The 23,254-nt window shown below is 46.9% G+C and overlaps 1 protein-coding gene across 4 annotated transcripts in view; it reads right to left on the bottom strand.

Annotated features, from left to right (window-relative positions):
• Positions 1 to 23,254, bottom strand: part of TSC2 (TSC complex subunit 2) — a 1,437,517-nt gene that overhangs the window by 557,292 nt on the left and 856,971 nt on the right. For 3 of the 4 annotated variants that reach the window (XM_069647328.1, XM_069647330.1, XM_069647329.1), the window contains 2 exons: positions 15,545 to 15,673; positions 12,961 to 13,122 (listed from right to left, as the gene is read on the bottom strand). In XM_069647328.1, coding sequence (XP_069503429.1) covers positions 12,961 to 13,122; positions 15,545 to 15,673 — 291 coding nt within the window. The remainder of the gene's footprint in view (positions 1 to 12,960; positions 13,123 to 15,544; positions 15,674 to 23,254) is intronic. The other variant, XM_069647331.1, reaches the window with a different exon arrangement.

Raw genomic sequence — 23,254 nt, 5'->3', positions numbered from 1 at the left:
GCAAGGCCGTTGGTGACCTTGATGGTCATCACTGTAGAGTAGATAACTCTCCTACCCATCGCATCCAACTTCTTCCCCTCGTTGTCAGTAGGGGTGGACGCTGCAGAAGACGTTGAGCCTGATAACTACTTCTTGGCTGCTGCAGAAACCACTGAGTCCGGTGACGGTTGGGCCCACAAGCACTTAGGCGCAGAGTTCGCACCCTGTATTTCTTCTCTAGGCGGTCCCTCTTCGCTGGGGCAGTAGAAGGGTTCTTCATAGATGTCAGTCGTTCATCCCAAATGTCATCCAGGAGCGGGACTGAAAGGATGGTCTTCCTCTTAGCCTCACAGCGCTGGTATAAGAAATCCTCCTTATCCTCCGGCGTGAGCTGGAAAAGCTCTGATGCTCTGGAGATCGCATGGAACAATCCTATCTCATCCGGCAGAGAGGATCTGGGCGGTGGCGACGGGAGGTCCCCCATCCCCGCCATCATCATCATCATTATCATCAACCGTATCCGTCGTCGTTGCCATGTCTGACCCCGTCTCACCTGCGTGGGGTGGCGGAGAAGGAGGCAAAGGGTGGCAAGGAGGCAGCGGGTGCCTCTTCCCCTCTTCTTTGCTGGCAGTTCCCCCGTTAGCAGGGCGGCCGGCACCGGCGCCGCTGGGGGGCGGCATCGCTGGCATCCACCTCTGTATCTCGGATACCAACTTATGAAGGGTAGAGAGAATGTCCATTGAAAGGTGGCAGCTGAGGAGCAGGGATAGGCAGCTGGAGCTTAGGATAAGGGCTACGGCCCTCGTTCTGAGCCTCAACGGTATCCTTGTCTTCGCCCTCGTCGTAGGGCGCAACTCCGATGTCTCCCTCATCGCCATCGCCCTCCTGGATGGTCAGGAGGTAAACAAGTTTATCCTCCTTGGCAGAGGAGATGTCTGTGCCCTGCAAGACTAACGCCTCCCCCCCTTTCTTTGCGTCCGGAGGGGATGGTCTCGGGGAGATGATCGGCATCCTCTTCTATGGGGTATTCTCAATGGGCTTAAACAAAGTCTCCTGCCAGGGAGGAAGAGAAACCCTTGCCGTCGGAGGGGCGCCATGTGGGTCCACCCCTGCGGCCTTCGAAAGGGACGCTACGACCACCTCAACGGAAGGCACCGCATTCGTCTGGTGCACCTGGGCCTTCAGAGTCAGGCTGAGCCCTTTGTCCTGCTTGGCCTTCCTGGTTACCCAGGACACTTTTCCTGCTTGGCCTTCTCCTTAGGGGTTGTTCCCTCGCTCCCCTTTGGCCTTATCTGTCGCGGGTAGGCCGGACGCCATACCTGGTTTGGTCTTCTCCTTGGTCGTCTCCGCGACCACCTTTAGCTTGCCTGGGTGATCCGACTTCCTCTTGGATGAAGATCCAGAATGTTGACTGGAGACTGATGCAGCCGGAGATGTTGAACATGCCCTGCCCGACGAGGAGCCTGCCGCAGCGGCGCTCCCGACGGTAATGGACTCACGGTGCTTGGCCTTTTGTTGGACCCCCCATCGGGAGGGGCGCCCTCAAAGGACTTAGAAGCCCGCTCAGCTTCCCTGGAACCGGGAGAGGCATTCTTCCAGTTGTTTACGCCGATCCTTTAACATGCGTTTTGAGAGTACACAGCAAAACACACAATCCTCCTCCTTATGCGTTTGGTACAGGCAGTACCGCATTGGGAATGCTTATGGTCCATGTAAACATTTCGCAAACCGCAGTCGTAGCAAAAGCTTGAAATGGGAAGGGGAATCCTCCTTCTGGTTCCAAATGATCCACGCGATGAAGGTCTGAAGACACTTCTGGAAGCTTCCATGAAGAAATTTGCAAAATCCGCCTTTAAAGGTTGCTGAAGAATCCGAAAAACGGGCCCCGTTAATCGAAGATCGATGGAGCACACAGGCTCGATTGACTGAAAAATAGAGTAAACTCTTACAAAAAAGCGAAATAAGCAGTAAAAGCTTGAGAGCTAAGCACGAGGACTCCCAACACTTGAACGTGTGGTAAACATCTGAAGATGGCTGCCACAGGAGGGACTTGGGTAAAGGGTAGTCATTGGCTGGGGGAAGTATGACCCCAGAGCTCAGTGATTGGTTGTTAGGGGAAAGACAGTTCAGAAATGAAACAAACAGATTTTTCTTTTACCGAGGATTCCCAGCTTGACGACGGGAATATTCATGAGCATGTGAATCCATGCCAGACCCCATGCTGGAGAAACGCTCCACTGACAAGGAAGGATGAGGCAGAGGAAATAAGAGTGGTAGATGGATCTTTTGAGAGAGATGGAAACAGGATAACACCTTCGGAAAAAAGGAGGGTCTAACTCTCAATGTTGCCTTCTCCTTGTAGAAAACCAAGTAGGGAGGATTTACAGAAAGACTGGCGTTCACTCGCCAGTCTAGCAGAAGTGAAGGAAACTAGGAAAATCACCTTCAGGGTTAGCAGTCTTAAAGAGCAAGAATGGAAGGGCTTATAGTACCCATTAAAAACATCAACACTAATTTTAAATCCCACACTGTAACATCTGGCATGGGAGAAACAAATTGGAAACACCCCATAGGAATTGAATGACCATGGGGATCATGAAAAAGGAGCCCTGCTCCGGGGTCCTCTTAAAGACCGCAATTACTGTAAGATACCCCTTGACTGTACCAATCTGTTGGCCCGTCCGGGACAAGGACAGAAGAAATTCAAAAAGATTAAGTGGCACAATAAAAGGGTCCAGCTCCCTGCCTCGGTACCAAGTCGAAAACGTCTGCCATCTGCAGGCATACATTAATTTGGTGGTAGGTCTTCTAGCAGATAGGAGCACATCCAGAATGTCCTCTGACAAATCCCATTCTCTATCCCTCAGCCGTTCAGCAGGCAGGCATGAAGGCTCAGGCTATATAGGGTTCGGGTCCAGGACCCACCCCTCCGGGTGGGGGAGCAGAAGGACAGGTCCACCAACTCTGGGTACCACGTTTCTTGGGCACTGTCCAGAGTGATTAAGATCGTGGACCTGAACAGATGCAGTCTCCTGAGATCCAGAGGCATACCGGAATCGTCGGGAACTCAGAGCAGGTCAAGGTCCCATTCTCCTGTTAAGGCGTCCTCCAGAGTTCTCGGACAAGTAAATTCCCTGTAGCAGAACCACCTGCACTTCCTGTTTGCACTGGAACCAAAGAGGTACACCTGGGGAATACCCCAGAGGGAGAAAATCTCCTCCAGAATTTTCAGGCAGAGCTGCCACTCGTGAGAGGCTGATGACTGACTGCTCAGTGCACCCGCTAGAATGTGGTTGCTGGCCAGATGGGCCGCAGTCTGAAAGATGTTCTCCAGAGCCCAGAAACGCAACCGTTTTGCTTCTCGCAGAGATGTGCATAGCCGACACCACCCCTCTTGTTGAGGTAATGCATGGCTACAATACTGTCCGTCAGGACAGTAGCATCTTACCCTTCAGAGGGGAGAAGAGACCAGGGCCTACACCTGATCGCCTTCAGTGCCAACGGATTGATGTGCGCCCAGCACTCTGATGGGGACCACAACTGGATTACTGTAGAGCCTTGTAGGTGAGCGCCCTAGCCCTTCAGGCACGCATTCATAACTAGAGTCACTTGTGGCCAAGGTTGTTGAAAAAGCAACCCCTTCAGGAGGTTGTGCTTCACGGACCACCAGCGTAGGTCTCTGGACACACTCGACGAGACCAGTAGAAGGACTGAAGTTCAGCTTTGAAAATTTGACCATTGTGAGACCAGGAGCGACTGCAGTGACCTAAAATGTATTCTCATCATTTACATGATACTACCCAGGTTCAACAACCAAAAGGCATTGGAATCGAATGTTAGGATACAACGGGACTGGTTCACAATTTTATCTTATGGAGGACAGCGGGAGACAAATGCTTTGCATTCACTTACCCCCACCTACCGGCCACCCCACCACCCCCCGCTGACTCAGATTTTCCCAGATGACTCGATGGGTCGCTGTAGGTTGGATTTCCCACTGTTGGTTCTGGTGCAAGGTGCCCAGGAGCTTCATGGCCCTCCTCCTACCCCCACCTGCGAGGCTAAGAACCTCTGGGTCATCTTTGTCTCCACGCTTTCCTTCTCCGCCCACATCTCTGATGTCTCTAAAAAGTCAAACTTCCTACTGCACACCTCCTCAGAGGTACTCTGCCTTTCCTATCCTTCCCCCCCAGAAGCTCACGGTCTCCCAAGCTCTGGTTCTTTCTAGGTTGGACTATTGTAACAGCCTCTTTCTAAATCTACCTGCCTCTTCTCTCTGCCCTCTGCAACTAATCCAGAACAGGACTGCAAAACTTGTCCTTGGCCTCAAGCCCTGGGATCATATCTCTCCAGCTCTGAAATCTCTCTATTGACTGCCAGTGGATGCAAGGATTAAATTCAAAACCCTCTGCACTGTCCACAAGGCTTTCTGGCGCCTGGGTCCAAAATACCTTCAGCTATCCCTCCGCAAATACCTCCCCTCTCAAGCTCTTCGCTCCTCTACCTCCAACTCCAACAGGTTCCGTCGCTTTTCAAAGAAACAATCTGGGGGTAGATCTTGGTCTTCGGCCGGGGCCTCTCCCTGGAACAGCCTCCCTGCCACACTAAAACTGGAGGAGAACCATCTCCGGAAGCACCTCAAAACCTTCCTCTTTGCTTCTGCCTTCGCCCCCCCCCCCCCTCTGTCCTCCGGGCCCAGGTACCTGCTCACCCTGCCACCCCCGCCCCCGCACTGCCTCCGGGCCACCCCTTGCACTGGGGCCTGTATCTGTACCCATACAGTCGTCCCCCCATCCCCTTTTTTTCTTCCTGCACTTTTCAGACCTACCCTGTCTGTGCATTAAACCCAGCACTTGCCACTTGTGTCTGCACTACCACTTTTTGTTGCATTTATTATTTATTATTTATTTCTCCTTTGATCCGCACTTTACACTTCTCCCCCCTTCCATGCACTTTCCCTTCACACTCTCCCATGCACTTGCGCGTTCTCAATGTCACTAGGCCTAGTAAAAACGTTGTTTTGTTCTCCCCTGTTCCCCTCCCTTGTCGCGGTCTGAAAGACATGCATTACTTACCGCAAAAACATTTCTGATTGGATCTGCTTAGATTCACATGCTGTGCATATGGTCCGACATCCAGTGGTTCTGCGGAGTATTGCATCTTGTCTTTCGAGAATCGAAAGGGGACGTCGACATGGGCGTGCCTCTAACACTATCCCTAACATGACGTGTAGTGTACCCAAAATCGCTCACGCGTCGAGGTCCTTCTGATCGTATTTTTTCTGCCGTGAGGGAGCCTATGACCATCGTGAGCGAGTACAGAAAAGAGAGAAGTAGTAAGACGTCTATGTTCCTTCCATCCGAGTGGGCGCATGTGAACCTAAGCAGATACAATCATCAGAAATGCTTGTACGTAAGTAATGTATGTCTTCTGATGCTTGTTAATCTGCTTAGAATCACATGCTGTGCATAGACTAGCGAGCAGTACCCGGAGTTGGAGGTGGGATGTGAGAAGGAACAGTAGTGAAAAGATGTCTTAGTACTGCCTGGAAGTACACTGAATAAATACCTTTGTTTACCTGTGAAAGAGGTACAACCTCTATGGCTCCGTTTTCTTGTAGTGTCTCGACTTCCTGAAGGATACGTAGATGGTCTGGCGTGAGTAGTCTTGCACGTAGAGGTCTGAACGTTGGGGACCGGCAGAACTCTATACAGTACCCCTGGGCCACGGTCTTCAGCACCAACTGGTCTGTAGTTATCCCCTCCCATGCCTGAAGGAATGATATTAGCCGGCCCCTGACCGGGGAGGCATGTGAGGTGACCCGGATCTTCGTGTCATTTTGAACCTGGGGCCGGGGAGCCTCTGGGGAGTAGAGTTCCGCCCCCTTCCTTTCCCACGACGCTGACCCCTTTGGGAATACGGGGTGGTGTATCCGCTGGTTCCATGTGGAGAGGACCAATTATTTCCTGATGTGTACTGGTTTTGAGGGAAGCGTTGGCCACGAAAAAGGCGTCTGGACCCAGTTCCTCGCCTTGTGGAGGGCTTGTGTGATTTGATCTAGCGTCTTCAGGGTGTTGTGCTCCTCCTTTGCGGTCTCGATAGCTTCGTCTGCAACTCTTACAAATAGGTTGGATTTTTCCCAGGGTTTATTAATAAGTAACGCTTGAGTTTCTGGCTTGAACCCAGAGTTTCTTAGCCACGCGTGTCTCTTAAGGAGGGCGCCCCGAGCTAAAGCTCGAACCGCTGTTTCAGCGGAATCCAAAGTGTTCTTGAGTATACTTTGATTTACTTGTCTGCCCTCAGTTACCGTGGACAGAAGACAAGTATGTAGCAGTTCAGGACCCTCCTGCAGGCCTTCCTGTAACATGGCCCATTGAGCATCTGCGTAGCTGGATAACAAAGTAGTATTTTTAGCGATGCGCGTAGAAAAAGCTGCTGCAGCCGTAACCCTCTTTCCAAGTGCATAGAGTCTTTAACACTCTTTGTCAGGGGGGTGCCTCCCCGGTAGACAGGGGAACCCCTACCCTTTTCCTTGTAGTGGTCACCACCAGTGAGTCTGGGGTGGAGTGACCTCTGATATAAAGGGGATCAGAGGGGGGGGGGGGGAGAGGCCGAAATAGCTTTTCAATCCTTGGATTAACTGCTCCTGTGAGTGTTGATAACGATGGAGCTAGACGCTTTTTAATTGAGTTTACAAGAGGAATAGCCTGGCTGGCCAGCGGTTTCTCTTTGAGAATGTCCTCCACAAAATCAGCCTCAGGAACAGCTTCATCAGTGGCGATTTTGAAATGTTCTGCTGCTTTGCGCAACATGGCGTTAAACGTCATTTGATCGTCCATTGGAGAGGGCTGTCTAGTGGGAGTGGTCTGAGGGGAATCTAAACACAGGGCATCAGGATCTGGATAAGGATTTGGAGACTGCCAAGGCTAAGGGTCACCCATATCCGGGTTTTCGCCCCCATGCCTATCCCTCAGTGTCAATGAAGTGATCATCATCCTGAGTGTCTGCAGGAACTTCCTCCTCAGTGAGGTCATAAGTGTACACATCCTTCTCATGAGAGGGATCAAAGAGTCTTGGAATTTTAGACACAGGGTTCAAAAGGGCTACTTCCTGTGGTCTTTTAGGGGTGTATTGCTCTGAGAGGGTTACAAACCTATCAAGCCTCTCCATACAATTCTCAAATTGTTCCCTAGTCCAAACAGAAACCTAGGGGGGTCTAGAGGTGGAAAGGGCTCTTGTAAACGATCCTCTGACGCCAAACGTCAATATTTTTGTCTCAACGCCGAAGAAATACCTTCTTCGCCTTCCGAAATCTCTTCCCTGGGGGACCGACAGAGGTTGCGTGTCCATGTGCTTCGCCTTAGGCTTGGCGGAGGGTTCCGGTATGTCCTTAAGCCTATCCCTTGAATTTCGATGAATCCTTCGGCTTTCCCATGGGCGTCGGCAAATCCCTTGCCTGACGCTTCAGAGCGTCCGCCGAAACAATTCTCGCAATGCTTCTGGTAACGTCCTCCCAGCAGGGAGACGCGTAGCCTGGGCCTGCAGTTGTACAGTCTTCTGCAGAGCTGGGGCCTTGTCGTCGGCGGCAGCCTTCTTATGATGCATCTCGACAGTTCTTAGAATATTGGGGGTAGCGCCCTTCAATTTAGAGTGCCTGGCTGCAGAGAGGGCTGCCGATCGTGACGGTCGGCGGGCACGGCCGAAACATCCGGTGTGCCCGTTGGCGCTGTGGTCTTCTTTGACTTTGTCGAAGACTGACCGGCGGTTGTGTGTTTAGTGAGTTCCGAGTGTTCGTCTTTGTCGCCGGGGTGTACAGTCCCCATAGCGGTGCCTGGCGGGGCTGGGGACAGACGATGTATTGCGGGAGCATTCCGCTGAAAAGTCAACGAGCTCTGAGTCGGAGGCCTGCTCGTCACGGATGCCCTTGTCGCACTCGGCGGTTTGCGCAGTGGGAGAACTTGACTCAGCCTTCGACATCCTGTAGGCCGTCCACTGAATGACGCAGGGCTCCTTCAATGTTTTTGGACGGAGGAGCTTGCAAGCCGCACAACCTTTTTCGTCGTGATCGAGGGGCAAGCAACAGTTACACCATCGATGCTTATCTCTCCAAGGAAATGTGACCTTGCAAATGGGGCAAAACCTAAATGGAGTGCTCTCCAAAGCTGAGGATAGGGAAAGTGACGAAGACCAGAGAGGAAAGAGGGAGGAAAGGCAAAGGCATTGTCAGATTCAACAGAAATGTCCACCCCGACCCAACTCTCCATACTGTGTAGGACGGCTGGAACACCCGGCCACGTGGTCGGCACCGCCGACTGGATCACCATCCGTCGAAAGTCTGTGGAGGTTTCGGCAGAGATCCGGAACAGCCGTTGATAGGAAGGATGGTCAGGGTGATCTTAAATAATAATATAATATATTCGACCAAGGGTCGATGGAACAATTGGCAATGTCTCTGGACGAGCTCCGCTTAAGGCGACCAGTATGCTGAGCAGAAAAAAACAATCTGAGGGACCTCGACGCGGGAGGGATTTTGGGTACACTACACGTCATGTTAGGGATAGAGGGATAGTGTTACAGGCAGGCCCATGTCAACTTCTCCTTTCGATTCTCGAAAGACAAAATGCAATACTCTGCAGTGACCACTGGATGTCGGACTATATGCACAGCATGTGATTCTAAGCAGATTAACGAGCATCAGAATACTTGTTTACGAGCACGATAGAAATAAAATACCAATTCAATTCAATGTCCTAGGATTCTTCTGGTTCAAGTTCAGATGCAAGATGCAACTTTTGGCAAGGAAAAGATCCAAGCTTCACCAATACCAAGATCCCCTCAAAATGTCAGAACAGGTTAAAAAACAAAGCAAACAGATTGGAGGTCCATAGAAACTATGTTGGGAAAGCTGCCAAAAGAGAAACATTTCCCAACATGTACTTCCAAGAAGCATGATGCCATAAGACCCAGCGAGCGCAGAAAAGATGCATCCGTCGTCTGAGGTTGGGAAACCTGAACGATCCTGAAGATGTTCGCCACTCTGTCCTCGGGCGGATAACCCGAACCCAAGTGAGTGTCCAGACTACACAGATAAATCAGAAGGACTGGGATTACTAAACCCGAGAATTCTTGAAGTTCGGGGAGGAGCCCAAATTGTGCAATATTAAAAAATGTTCTGGGGGACCCTCTACTGTGAACGAACACTGCCAAATAACCTGTTGTCTGGGAAGGTGCCCACTCGGGAGAGTATACAATCACATTTTAACTCCCTGTACCTTTCACAAAGGAGAAATAACTATTTGCATATCAGTCTGGTCCCACTCACTTGGGCAGTCCACCAAAATGCTAGGCAATTCTCCTCTGAGTAGTGCACCAACAGCAACCACAGACACATGCTGAGGCCTAGTCGGGCTCCATCAGTGAGTTGAAGCTGTGCCTCTCTAAGCCAAGTGTGCAAAGGTGTCCACGTCTAGATTACCTTGTGAAATCTCATGTTCCTAAACATCCAAAAAAAAGGTCTGGTAGCCCCACTACCAAGTACAAATGGCCAAATAACCTGTTCTCTATAAGGTGCCCACTCGGGAGTGTCTACAACCATCTTTTAGCTCACGTTTTAGCAATAGGCTGAACAGGTACAGCTGTTCCAACGCTAGATGTGGTGAGCGGGTTCAGACGAGCCATTCATCCAGGTAGGGAAAGACATGAATGCCTTCCCTCCTGAGGTCAGCCATCACAACTGCTAGCAGCTTGGTGAAAACCCCTGATGCAGAAGAAAGGCCAAAACGGAGGACTTTGAACTGGAATTGACAGTTCCCCACTGTGAATCTCAGGAACCTTATGTGCTTCTTGTAGATAGCCACATTGAAGTGGGAATCCTGGAAATCCAGGGAGACTAGCCAGCCGTTCAGGACCAGGAACTGGAGCATCTGGGCCAGAATGACCATCTTGAATTGGTCATTGTGCAAGTACAAGTTTAGAAGCTGCAGATTCAGGATGGACTTCAAACCTCCATCCTTCTAGTATGTTGAGTACCAACCCCAGCCTCGATCTGAGCAGGGTACCATTTCCATGGCCCTTTTTTGCAGAAGCGGATGACCCTCCTCCATTAGATTTTCCGGAGGGAAAGGTTAGAAACAAGGGGGGTGGTCTGGGGGGGAAGAGAGGCAAAGGGAAGGCAGTATCCCTGCTGGCTGACCTGTAAGGCCCAGGCATCCAAGGAGGTATTTCACACCAAATCGGGATATTGTGAGTCCCCCTAAGAATAAATGGTGCAAGTTGCGATGAATCTAGTGAGATCATACTTAAGACCCCATTATGGGCCTCCTCTCACGTGGTCAGGAAAAGGCAACTTCCACCTGTTCCTGACACTGGGGTTGGCTTTAATGAGGATCACTTGGGAGGGAACTCCGATCAGTGGGAGTTGAGGACCTCGCAAACCTATGATTCCCCTAATGTTCCTAAAGACTTAATGGCTTACTGTAAACAGATTTTTTTTCTACATAAAAACAACTATGGTCTTCAAGTCCCATAAAGCCTGGGGTACTGAGACGAGGGAGAGGAGCTCAGAGTTGATGAAACATCATGAGCGGTCCAGTTGTGGTAGAAAGCACCTGAGCAGGACCTTTAATAGTAGGAATGAGTTTCAAGTTTGGGAAGAAGGAGAAGCTGATTGTGTAGCAGAGGTGGCAAAAGGACTAAATGCGGGAGATGCTGTTGAGGCAGAGGAAGCATCAGCTGAAGTCAACGCGGGAGAAGAAGCAGAGAATGCAGCTCTGAGGAAAGATACGCTGTGTGGGAGACGAGCTACTGACACACTGCGCTCCTCTCTGGTAAAGAAGCCGAACCAGAGATCACACAAACTGTCAGAACGCCCCTGAAGGACTGCCCGTACCGTGACAGTCAGACCGGAGCTGGCAAAAGCATAGATTTGAGGAGATCCGCTGCAGCACCCGCGAGTCAGAAGGGGACTCAAAGGAAGACCAGTGAGTTGGCCTAAAGCAGGAGACCCCGGTGCGCTTGGTAAAAGACAGCTAAACAGATGATTTTGAACACCGAATAAATGAAATAAGGCAGGCTGGACACAACTCTCCTAATAAGGAATACAAATTGGGGGATAATGGTAACCTGCATTGCTAGCAGCCAAGAGGTGCAATGAAGTCTGCAGTCTCCAGGCCAGACTGCAAATTCTGTCAGGATGTTTCTGTGCAATCTGTAATGAAGGCTTCAAAACAGTGCTGCATCTCTCCTTCGGGGCTACGCTCAGCCGCCTTGGCCATCACTGACCACAGGCTAAAAGAACATTTGGCCAAGACACAAGAGGCGTTGACAGATCGGAGACCCAGGCTCAAAAGAGACGAAAATCTTCCTGTTCCATGCGTCCAATTTCTTGCTCTTCCTATCAGGAGCAAAGACAGAAATTACATTGTCTTAAAGTTCGCCATGGCAGCCTTCACCACCAAAGTCTCCGGGAAGTATGGGCAGAAACAAACAAGGGGTGCAAAGGGGCTGGCCTGTGCTTATTGTCTAGGTCACGGTCGACAGCGTGATCCGATACCTGCTTGGCCCACATTTCCATCAGCAGCACCACTACTGCATGATTGAAAGGGAACAAAGTCTCCCTTTTAGGACCCTCATCCAAGATGTCTCTCAGGCCATACTGCACCTTAGGATGTGAAGGGGCCGACAGCCCTAAACTAAAGAGTATCTTCCCATCAGGCGTTGGAAAGCTGCCTATGGTTTGCCAGGGGTGGCAGCAGGGATCTTGTCGACCTCAGGTGAGGGGTCCAGGCCACTTGCCTCCTCCAAGTCAGCTGCCAGGTCCACCAATTCACACTGTTCCCCATAAAACTCTTCTGGGAAGTCTCTCGCTTCCCTGGAGTTGAAGGGGTCTAGCCCGTAAGGATGAGGATTCCCTTCTGAATAAATGTCCTCCAACTGGGAGAGATATGCCCGTCTCAGATGAAACGGTGTGTGCCTATGCTGCGATCTTATCGCGTCTTATCTACCAAGTGCGGTGGGAACCATCGGCTTGGCTGAAGAGGTGCGCGCTGATGCCATGACCGTGGGTGTCGGGGTTGGAGCCACTGTGTCCTTGGCAAAGATGTCTAGCATCTTCAGTCGGAATGCCTCCCATTCCTCTGGAGTAGAGGATTGGGTAGGAAAACGGCCATCCTCAGATTGGTGGCTCATCTCTGAAGAAGAGTGATCCTGCGAAGAACAGCCGGGTGAACTCGACCTCTTGCTGTGCTTTTTGTCCTTTCTAAAAATGGACCGCTCCTTGGTACGCTCCCGGCGACATTGAACGCGTCTGCTTATCACCCTTCCTCCATGTGAAGGAAGGTGCAATGTTTTGTTTCACATTCCAGAAGTGCCTTCGGGTGCATCGAATGGCACGACACGCCGATCTGCGCATCAGTAAAGGCATATGTGGTTCAGGTCCAACATGGACCTCGGATGCCCGCAATCCTTGAAGGGTTTGAACTCCAAAGACCTTGTTGGATTCAGCACTGCAACGAATTTGAGGACATACCAACACATTTGCTAACAAATAGAGCTAGGAGCAGTGTTCCTACTAGCGAGCTGGAAGAAATGAGGTCATGGGGTGTGGTGCCCGTGTATGTTCTGGCCCAATGTCATGTCCAGCATGGGGCATGTAGAGGCGTCGGGTGGAGCAGTGATGCGCCCCCTGGTGGCGGAAACATTTCCAAAGAGCAGCTGGCGCTGGGAGACATAAATAGATGAGGAATCCGTGGGAGGAAGGAATCCATTAGAAATTGTGTACTCTAGGAAAATGAAGCAACAGACAAATATGTTTTGCACAAAATCAGGGAAGCCAAGGCTGTAACCAGACAAAAGAATTAAATGTGCCATATGAAGACCGATGAAGTCTCTAGGCAAAAGAAGCTCAATTAAGTGGCACGGTTAAAGAGACTAACAGGACAGATGAAATATGTCACCTTACTCAACATGCCAAACCATACCTACCTTTTGGGAACAGCAGTGAAGTTGGAAAAGACATATCGAGCCATCATATCCAGACACGTCTCAGTTAGCTCCAGGTGCAAGTTCTTCAAGCTGTCGTCAGCCTGGGACATGGAGCTTTCATCCGCAGAGCCCAGACTGGAGCTGGTGATAGAGGTCTGCATCCTAGTCAAAAGTAAGAGTTAGGGGAAACATCTTAGTCAACTAAAAAAGCCAAAGCGGCGTGACTTGGGAATCTGCCCTCTGGTCTTAGCGATGATGGAAAACCAAGTTAAAGAGAAACAGGTCAACATAATTTACCTTTTGGATTTTGGAGAGTGACTAGGCAATGGAGGTAAAGGGAGCTCTAGCTTTACCATGGACTTGAAAACCCCTTTACCTTTGCTGGGGAAATTATTTGGAATCAGTTTGCCCTTGCATAAGGAATAGTGTTGATTGGGTTATCGACTAATGGTCCCTTGCATGTTATTTATTTGGATTTACATAGCACAAAACAGACAAACTACAGGTATCACAGTGCTAATACACGGACCAGAAAGGAGAAAAGAAGGACTAGAAAAGGAAAGTTTGTAATCGTCCCCTAAATAAAATATAGCAATTTGTTTTGCTGCAAGGAGAGAGTTCCACAGAACAGTGACTTGATTTGAAAAAATAGCGTCCCAAAGTTTTCTTAGATTTATAGCAAGGGACTAATGCAAGCCATTTATCAGAGGAACGTAAGGCTCTCTGGATACTATTACATTCTGTTTATCAAGTAATTTGGAGTGGTCTATAAAGCCTTTTGTATGCTAAAGACAATGCTTTAAACACAATTTTATATTTCACTGGCAGCATTCCCAAGACCGCAGTGATGCAAGCCTACTTAGGAGTTATACGGACGATCCTTGCAGCAGTATTTTGGAGAACTAAGTTTCTGAAAAATGCCTTAGATTTTTCCCACAAAGGGAATATTACTGTATTACAATTTGCCACCAATTATGACAATGGTGGTGCTGCAGCTAACCTCTTAAGAAAGAGGAAAGTTATGAGATAGTAGCTGGAGGAGTTGCTGATGGAACTGGCATGAGCTGTAATTAACAAGGTCAAATTGAACACTACCTCCAAAGATTTTACCTCCTCTCAGGTAGGAGATATTGCATCAGGTACTGGAAAGATATCGGAGAACATGGTCATCTCATCTTTTGCACATTCTGAGCATATGAAAAGAAATTCAGTTTTCTTCTGTGTAGAGCCAGGTATCCTGCATTCATCACAGTTAACAGATGCTTTTAATATTTTGTTCAGGTGCGTACAAGAGTTGGAAATGATTGGTGTATCATCTGCATAATTTTCAAAGATACTCCTACCCTGATGAAGATGCCATGGGAGGGTCCACATACATTATAATGAATGTCTGCGACTTGCTAGGATCTAGTAGTCTATGCATCAAGAACAAAATAAAACACGAAATAAGGTTTTTAAACCAATTCAGGTCAAGAAACCTCAGGTTTGTACAACAGACCAGTGGCCCCAAACTGTCGGACCAAACAAAAAGTGCTTTGGTAGCTATCGATGGTCCAAAACAATCTCTGCTTCCAAGGAAGCCACAAGGAGTGTCAAGTCAAAAAGCTTGCATTATTCCTAGTTGTACAGGAGAGACTGCAGACAGATGGCAGAATATCAAGTCACAACCGCAGCAGTTATCCCACACAGAAGCATGAAACCCAACATGCACAAGGTAACCTGAATCATTAATCTAACAAAGAAAGAAAGAAAGGTTGCATTCCACGGCCACAAAGTTAACTAGTAAACATCAGCATGCCGAATTAGCAGAAACCATTGGAATGGTGGCCATTGTGTGGTTTCTTAAACCAGAAATCAGTCTTCCAGTGCCTAGAACAAATCCCAAAATAATCTATTTTGAACACAGCACCATGAAGTCTGGTATTGTAACAGTTGGCTGTAGAAGAGCTTGATGGTCTGGGTTGAACACTGGGCGGGAATCAATAACAATTAGAGTTGCTGGTCCTGTTCCTTTAAAACTGAGCCAGGCGTGTATACAATAACCTTAATTATGTTCTAGTATTGCTCCAATTACAACAGAGGGATCCTTTCCTGGAAGTTGGATGAGCCATTCCAAGTAAATGAGCACATTTAAAAAACTAATTTAAAAAATAAAATAAAAAACGAATGCAAACTTTCATTCCAGATTGTGCAGTAATAAATATGTATTTTGATTTGTAAACATCATTGTGAAAAGCAAACAATGGGTAAACAGATGGGAACAAAAGAAGAATCAACCAAAGGTGTATTAGAGAGGTAAGAAAATCTCTGCATTCTTAACCCATATTATGGAAACAATGTGGCTACTGGCATCACACTAGGTCTACAAAGTGCATGCAAACACAGGCAGCATGCAGTACCCACCTCCCTGAAACTCTTGATTGACCTACTCAAGGCACACTTTTGAACAACCACCAACCCTATGCAATACTTTATTCGATCTCAGCAGTAACATTAATGTGTAAGCTTGTGAATACACTCCATACCCTGAACCCCCCTTCCCCCCTTTGTCCCTCTCTCCCCATCCCAATTTAAGAGTCACTACCTGCGGACTGCATGTTCGGACACACTGATGCTGCGGGAACGGAAGGCATCGGCAGAAGAGAGTTCTTTCATTTCCTTAACTGGGGACGTGTTACTCACGCCCAGCTTTAAATTTTTGGATATTCGCAAACTATTGTGGTGGGTCAATCCCTCTCCCACAAGGAATGCACAAGCCAGGGGGAGCAGGAGTGGAGGGGGAAAAGGGAGGAGAAGGTCAAGCATTGTGGGGGTAGACGTTGATGGGTCATCAGTTCACAGGGGTGAATGTTGACAGAGTCCGAGATAAGAGGTAATAAATAAGCACAATGCCATAAGGGAGAAAAAAAGAGAAGAAACAAACTTGAAGGCAAGACATTTTGCAAAATATGAGCAAACAGAATGCAAAAACAGAATATCATAAAGGACAAAATTAGTACAAATTGCAACAAAATGATTGTGATAAATGAAATGATATGGCTGGAATAGTGCAATGGTCTACTAGCAGTTTCTATTGAAGCAGCTGTTTGGTGACATTACCGATCTGAAATTATGGTTGGGTGGGAAGGATGTAGTGGCTCTAAATCATGGGCTGTTGAAGCTCTGATGAATGGCACAAGTCAGGGACTCATGTTATCTAATGGGTGTACTACACACGGACAGTGCGCAGAGTGTCATACTGTGAAGTTCAACCACCCTTTTCTTAGTGTCAGTCACGGCACTACTGGTTTGTGTGACAGTTAATATATAATACAGTACCTTAGTTTGAATGCTATAAACAAGCTCAATTTTTACAGTACTAGGAGCGAGAAGGACCAGTCAAGACAAGTACCAATAGAGGCAATGGCATTAAATAGGACTACAGTACGGTCACCAATATGTCCCACGCGGCTGGGTTCAGGTTAAAGGGCATGCAAAATATTCACAAGGTAAATATATTTGGGTCTGTGCCATTTGGACATTGGTGGTGCAGACACAAGGTACTTGTACAAATTATAAGGTTCAATGAGGATTTAAATCATAGTCGAGCTGGAAGATTTCACTTTTCAGGGACATGCAGTCTTACTGTCCAATTGGAGCTGGATTTTCAAAGAGTGTATTATGGAAACCGAACTACAAAATGTAGAATACATTCTTAGGATATTGTGTAAAACCTCAATACCACGCCCCCCATTCTTTTCTGCATTCAGTACAACAACCAAGAAAAACATGCATGGGCCTTGTAAACCGAACTACCGACAACAAGGGGTGCAACAAGTCTACAAAAACACAATTTGAAAAAGGCATAAGAACATAATGAATGCTCAGCCATCCAAATGAATGCTGCTTGAACTGTGCAACAGCTTTGGTGCAGAAACAGCTGTTGTGATGAAACCACAAGGAGAGCTTACATTCTACACTGTTAAAAATCATGTATATTATCTCGAGTTGCACTGTGCATTATTCCAACTGTATCAAATTAAATGTGTATTTGAACAAAATGTGCACGTTTATAAAGAGCAAATAGTGGAGCAAGAATCAGGTATGATGATAGCAGAACAAAAAATAAAAAAAATTGAAAGTTCATAGATTTGATGCAAGCACAGATTCACTGGGGATTACAAGACAGCAGAACAAACAGGTAGGAACAACCTCTTCGAATATCCAGAATGAAGACTAAGGATTAGAATATGAACTTTAGCCCCAAGGATGCAAGAACCACTGCCATGGTCGGTGGTCCAAGTAAAGGCAATAATCACTCAGAAGCATTGAGCACAAGTAAATCTCTTGTTTGTAGGGTTTTTCCCACCAAGAAAATCTAAGCGTGAAATGGGTATGCTGTATATACTGTGAACATTCCCAGCAAGCATCTTCTAACTTCCTTATACATTTGTGACAACACTTTAGAGCAAAACGTCAAAATCCACTTGCCTAGATCTTCTCAGGTTACATGCATACACTCTCCCATGGATTGGTAATCTAGGATATTTTAAATACAGCATAGCTGTCTTCAGAAACTATTTTGCTATCAGGGTGATGCGCAGATCCGAGAAGTATGCTGCTAAGGCACTGCAGAACATACGAGGCAAACAAGCTATCCACCAAGAGGAGCAGGTTCGAAGGGCGATGAGGAATCCGTGGAGAAAAATCCATCAGATAGAACATTACCACAAGGCAAGTCATTTGTTCTTCCAATAGATTCCTTCCACGGACGGATTCCTAATCTATGATACCCTCATAGCAGTACACAGATCTGGAGGAGGAAGGAGAGGGAATGACACCACCTAGACCAAAAATCTCTGGAGGGCATCTCTACCAAAGGGAGGTTCCTGCCTTGAAGGGGAATACAAGCAGTAATGTTTGGCAAGCATGTGCAGCGTGGCCCATGTCGCTGCTTGACAAGTATTCAAATTAGGAACTCCCTCTGCAGGGCAAGGTTTAAGTTACTTACCTGTAACTATTGTTCTCCAGCATGGGTCTGGCATGGATTTACCGGATGTAGAAGATGGTTGTGGTGTGGTCTGTGAAGATCCTCACCACCTTGTCCTTTAATGTCGGCAGAAAAGACTTAAGGGTCCAGAATTCGGCCCAAAGTTCTAGGATGCTGATGTGTAGGTCATTTTCCTCCGGTTGCCAGAGGTCTCTGACGTGCAACTGTCCGGTGTGGCCTCTGCATCCCTCTAGAGAGGAGTCCATGGTGACTGTCTCCTGCTAAGGAGGAACCTGAAACAGAGCTGCCTGGTTGAGATGCTGCTCAACACCCCACCATCGTATCACCTGATGGAATTCCTCGTGGAGGGTGATCTTGTCTGTAAAGTTGCCCGACACTTGTATCCCCCTCAGATCCAGGAACTCCTGGAGAGGTCTCTTGTGCAGTCTGCAGAGGTGAACGAGGTTGGTGCAGGATGACAACATGCCCAGAAGCGACTTGATGGACCGCACCGCCACTGCCTGGCCTGACAAGTGCTGCACATAGCGCCATGTATGGCTTTCACCCTCTTCTCCGAGGGAGAGGCCAAGCACGTCACTGTGTTGAGTCACGCACCTAGGAGTGGAGCGTTCCGAGATGGCTTCAAGTAAAACTTTGGATAGTTTATGGAAAACCCCAGCTCTGTCAGCAGAGGTACGGTCTCAGCCATTTGCTTGCTTGCCAGAGATTGCGAGCGGGAATGCACCAGCCAGTTGTCCAGGTAGGGGTATATACATGGATGACTTCAGACGAAGATGTGCCGCCACCGGGGCCAGGCCCTTCGTAAACACTGTTGGGGCTGACTTCAGGACGAAAAGAAGTTCGAAGCAGAGTTCAGTCTGCTTCCTGTTTCCTGGTGAGAGAGCTGTCTAGTGAGGAGCTGCAGCAACGGTGGTCTTGTGTGCTTACACCTTTAATTCCAAGCCCAACCTACTTATACGAACTCCCCGCGCGGAGCGGAGTTCGAAGCAGAGTTCAGTCTGCTTCAGTCCGCTACAGGAAGCTTGGCGAACATCTGCTACCAGCCACAATGAAACGAACAACGTCGACGTCGAGCGGTGAGCAAGGTCCCCAAACACGGCATAAACTGTTGCAGCAGCGGAGAAAACTTGAAAGACAGCTTGACTTGACCCTTGAGTTAAGCAATGTAATAACCAACATTGATCCTGAAAAAGAAACGGCCATTCCAACTTGTACCGATCACCCGATTCCCTCACTTCGCTTCTTAGCGTCGCAGCTCTTATCCCAGCAACGTGAAATGCAAATTTCTTCTCCTAAGTTAATTGCAACTGAAAACTTACAATTAAATGCTCCCAAAACTGAATTAGACAAAGCTGACAATGAGAAAAATGATGTCCTGTTTCATCCAAACACAAATGCCTTCCATGCACCCCCTCCTTCCTCAACTTATGTTGACGCATTGGAAACGCCGTTCGATTTTGATATTACCGACATAACAGATCTTGATCTGCTCGAACTGCATTTGCCTTCGGATGCTGACCAGTTTCCTAACGAGCATAGGACACGTGATAAAACAGAAACACAAAATGGATGTTCTGCTGATGAAATTCATCCAGTTATTAACGCAGATGGCAATGTCCCCACTAAAACAGCGTTAATAAATCAACTGTTATCAGCAGTCAACCACTCAACACCAGTAATAAGCAAGTATGTCTGCTTACCACGAGAAATTGCACCAAAAAATACAGACATTAACATGCCAATTAGAAGAGCTCAGACATCGGAGAGCCCTACAGACCTGGATGAGTCCATACCTCCTCACTTGCTTAATCAACCACGCAAACTCAACCGAAACGATGCGACGATCAGCTACGGAAATAACATCCAAAATGGCACCACGTCAAAAATAAGAGAAAAACTTGGCGATGAGATCTCCCATCTCACAAAAAACTCCAGTAATAATTCCTTCTACAAAAACAGGCTCCAATAAGTTTGATGTCGCGGCACGCGAGGCACGTTTAACAGAACGATTAAAAGCGGATTACTTACAAATTCAAGAACGCTTAGAATTAAGCTATATGCAAAAATATGCAAACACTCCAACAACAACAGAGATATCATCTCATACAAGCAAATCAGGTGGAAAAGATAAAACTGCCCAAAATCTGACTCAGGAACTGAGCCATTTGCAAAACCTAGACTGCAAATCTGCAATCAACAAACGATTTCAGAAACCAGAAACAACTTAAAATCCAAGAAAGCACAAGATGAGACGACCAAGGTGATGAATGCGACCGAATGCACGCAAACATCATCATTATTCGGGCCTACTGAGAAAGAGACAAAGGAACATTTGTTATGTATCTGAACACTGGCTGCAATTGACAATGTCCTTGCGGCTACTTCAATTGCCTTGCTACCGTTTATGAAGCTTTATGAGACAATAGATGATACTATACAAGATCAAAGCTCACTATTAGCAACGATGAATAGCAAAATGCAGATTGTAGAAAAATTCGCAGAAAACCTTTCGCAAAGACTAGACCATGAAACAGATACAGCGCGCAACTGGCAATCTCGCATAAAAGATATAACAAAACGTGAAGCATGCAAAAAGGCGGAGCTAATCGATGCTGTTATTGAATGCACCAAATGGATGCGACACAACGTTTCTTCCCGACAAACCTGTAACTCTTACATGTGTCACGGCCAAGGCGATCTCCCGAAATCGAGAATGCCATCGAGTGAAATTCCTTTAGCGACTGAAAACAAGTCGAGCCCAGAGTTACACCGGCCGCCAAGCCCTACAGCAATAACTGCAGTTGTACAGGCAACCGGAAATGATGACACCTCGAACTCACAATTATTACAAGAACGTTCCAGCCAAAAAAGCAGAAAGTCACAAGAATTAGAGAGAACGGGAATACAGCACCTCAAAAGATCCAAGAACATGTCGCCTCAAAAGCTGCGACTTTAATGGAAAAAGAGAATGATAAACAGAACATACCAACTAAAGGAAAAATGATTACAACAAACAAAGCTTCTTTTGGTATTTTCACGGGAGCTGCAGTATCAATATCTCAGCCAATAGACTCATCCGCCATCGCAAAACGGAAATCAAAAGGTGCCACCTCTAACAAAAATAACAGAAAACCACCAGCCAAAAGAGTTCGCCCAAATAATGCCAAAAAATGTATTTGAAATCGGACCACGCCTCCAAGAATCGGGATGTTCGAACGCAATGAGAAAATTGCAGACAATCTCAAACAACTGTCGATTGTGCCAATGGTGGCGAAAACAGGTCCTCCACTAATTCCAAAATCAAATAAAAGACCACGTTTAGAAATTGAAGATCCCGAGACCTCGGATAACAATAATTCAATTGACTTAAATGATCTTTCCACCTATTCCATCGACGAAGTGGAACTTGTGGTAGAAACTGAAAAATTGGCAAACAAAAAAAAAACAAATCAGGAAACAAGGCCAAAAATCAGTGATAGCCGAAAAAGATCCTCCACTGAAACTCTCAAAGAAGAGGACAAATCCTATGCAGAGAGAGTAAAGAGAAAGTCAAGCAATACGATGCAAGAACTCCAATCAGAAGACCTGCAGAAATCAAAGAAACTCCACACACAAACAAGGTCAAGAACATCTCTAAACTTGAATCCTAGACAAACAAAAGGGCAATTGCTTATAAGAAAAACGAGTAACATTTAAATTTGCAAAAAGCCAAAGTGGCCACTCTAAAAATGAAGTGTGGAAAATTGAGCTAGACAATATTCTGGAACAAAAAAACGAAGTCAACTTAAACAGAAACAACATAATGAAGCTTTTGCACAGTATTCCAACACTCCGAACAATAAGATCTGACGATATTGCGATTGTGGAGTATAAATCAGAAAATCGTTCAGACTGGGTGATTCTGCATATGAGGTCAAAATTCGGAGCAAAATCCATAATAGAAGCAAAGGATGACTTGCTATTTTTTGGATTTGATGTGAAATCACACTATGACAAAGAAGATAATTTCGATGAAATTGATGAAATGCAAACAGCACATTGCTTACATGAACAACGTCAACGTGACCTAAGGAAACGATTTAAACCTTCATCAGAACTATAAGTGGAAGAATCGCATAAGCCGTCCCACTTACACTCTGGCAGACAAAACGGAAATTCAAAGAACAACAACTAGCTAAAAAAGACAGCGGAACGTAGCGTACACCTGCTGACGTCCTGGAATACTTGAGGCTTCGCCCACCTCTTTCAAGATTCCACCTTGATAAATAATCACTTCATTATATGCCTTCAGGAGACATGGCGGCGTACGATGCCAAGCCGTGATGGTTAATCAATTCATCAAAATGCTGCCGGAAAGAATCCTTTTGGGCGACCATACTCGGGTTTAATCACAATGGTGAAACATAACAATAAATGGAAAGTGTTAAGTTCAAACAACCCAAATTTATTTACACAAGTTACGATTCTTGAATTAAATAACCTGGCAACAGCAAAGATAAAACAGATGATTGTAATAAATTTATATTGGTACCCAGTCATGATATCACAGAATGAATTAATTGCTGCAGTAACCAAAGAAATTGACGACGGTTCATGAACTTTTGATGATCCATATTTCCTAATCTGTGGAGACCTAAATTATTCATGGTTTAATGAAGCAAACCAAGTGATTTCCGCAAATGATCATAACAAATCTGAAACTTGGACAAATCGTGGCCAACATTAGGCTGGAGAGATGGCGTTGAGACAATGTGTGATGCTAAACGGCTGCACAGAAGGAGACATTCCAGCTGCCAAAACATGGCATCGAGGTACATCCAAAAAAACTATCGATTATATTTGGGCTTCAAGAAATTTACTAAACCGAATCGATAAACTAACGATCAAACCCACAGAGAAAAGTGATCATGACCCGCTAATGCTCTTTTGGCGAATGCCCACAGAAGATAGTCCTAACAGATACACCTCAGCTCTTGAAATAAATGCCGGGAACAACAGACTACGCTTAAATGGGTTGCAAATAACAGACCGGACTTAGAATCTGGCACTTTGCAATCAAAACGAAATCGGAGTTAACTATGAACCGCTGTTGCAAAAATTCAAAACCAAGTCCAATGGGAAGAAAATTGATCTAGCTGCCCCGAAACATCCTTATAGTCTCGCAGTTGGAGACGTAAAAAAAAACTTGGCAAAAGATCTCAGAAGCATAAGGAAAACAAACAGAAAAGATCAAGCAAGTCAGATACATAAACGACGTCAACGTTACTGAAACTGGCTTAAATCCTTTAACGCAGTGCGAGACCA

The sequence above is a fragment of the Ambystoma mexicanum genome, chromosome 2q (assembly GCF_040938575.1).
Source record: "Ambystoma mexicanum isolate Mex_15411 chromosome 2q, UKY_AmexF1_1, whole genome shotgun sequence".
Lineage (NCBI taxonomy): Eukaryota > Metazoa > Chordata > Amphibia > Caudata > Ambystomatidae > Ambystoma > Ambystoma mexicanum.
This window is presented reverse-complemented; position numbering and strand designations above follow the sequence as displayed.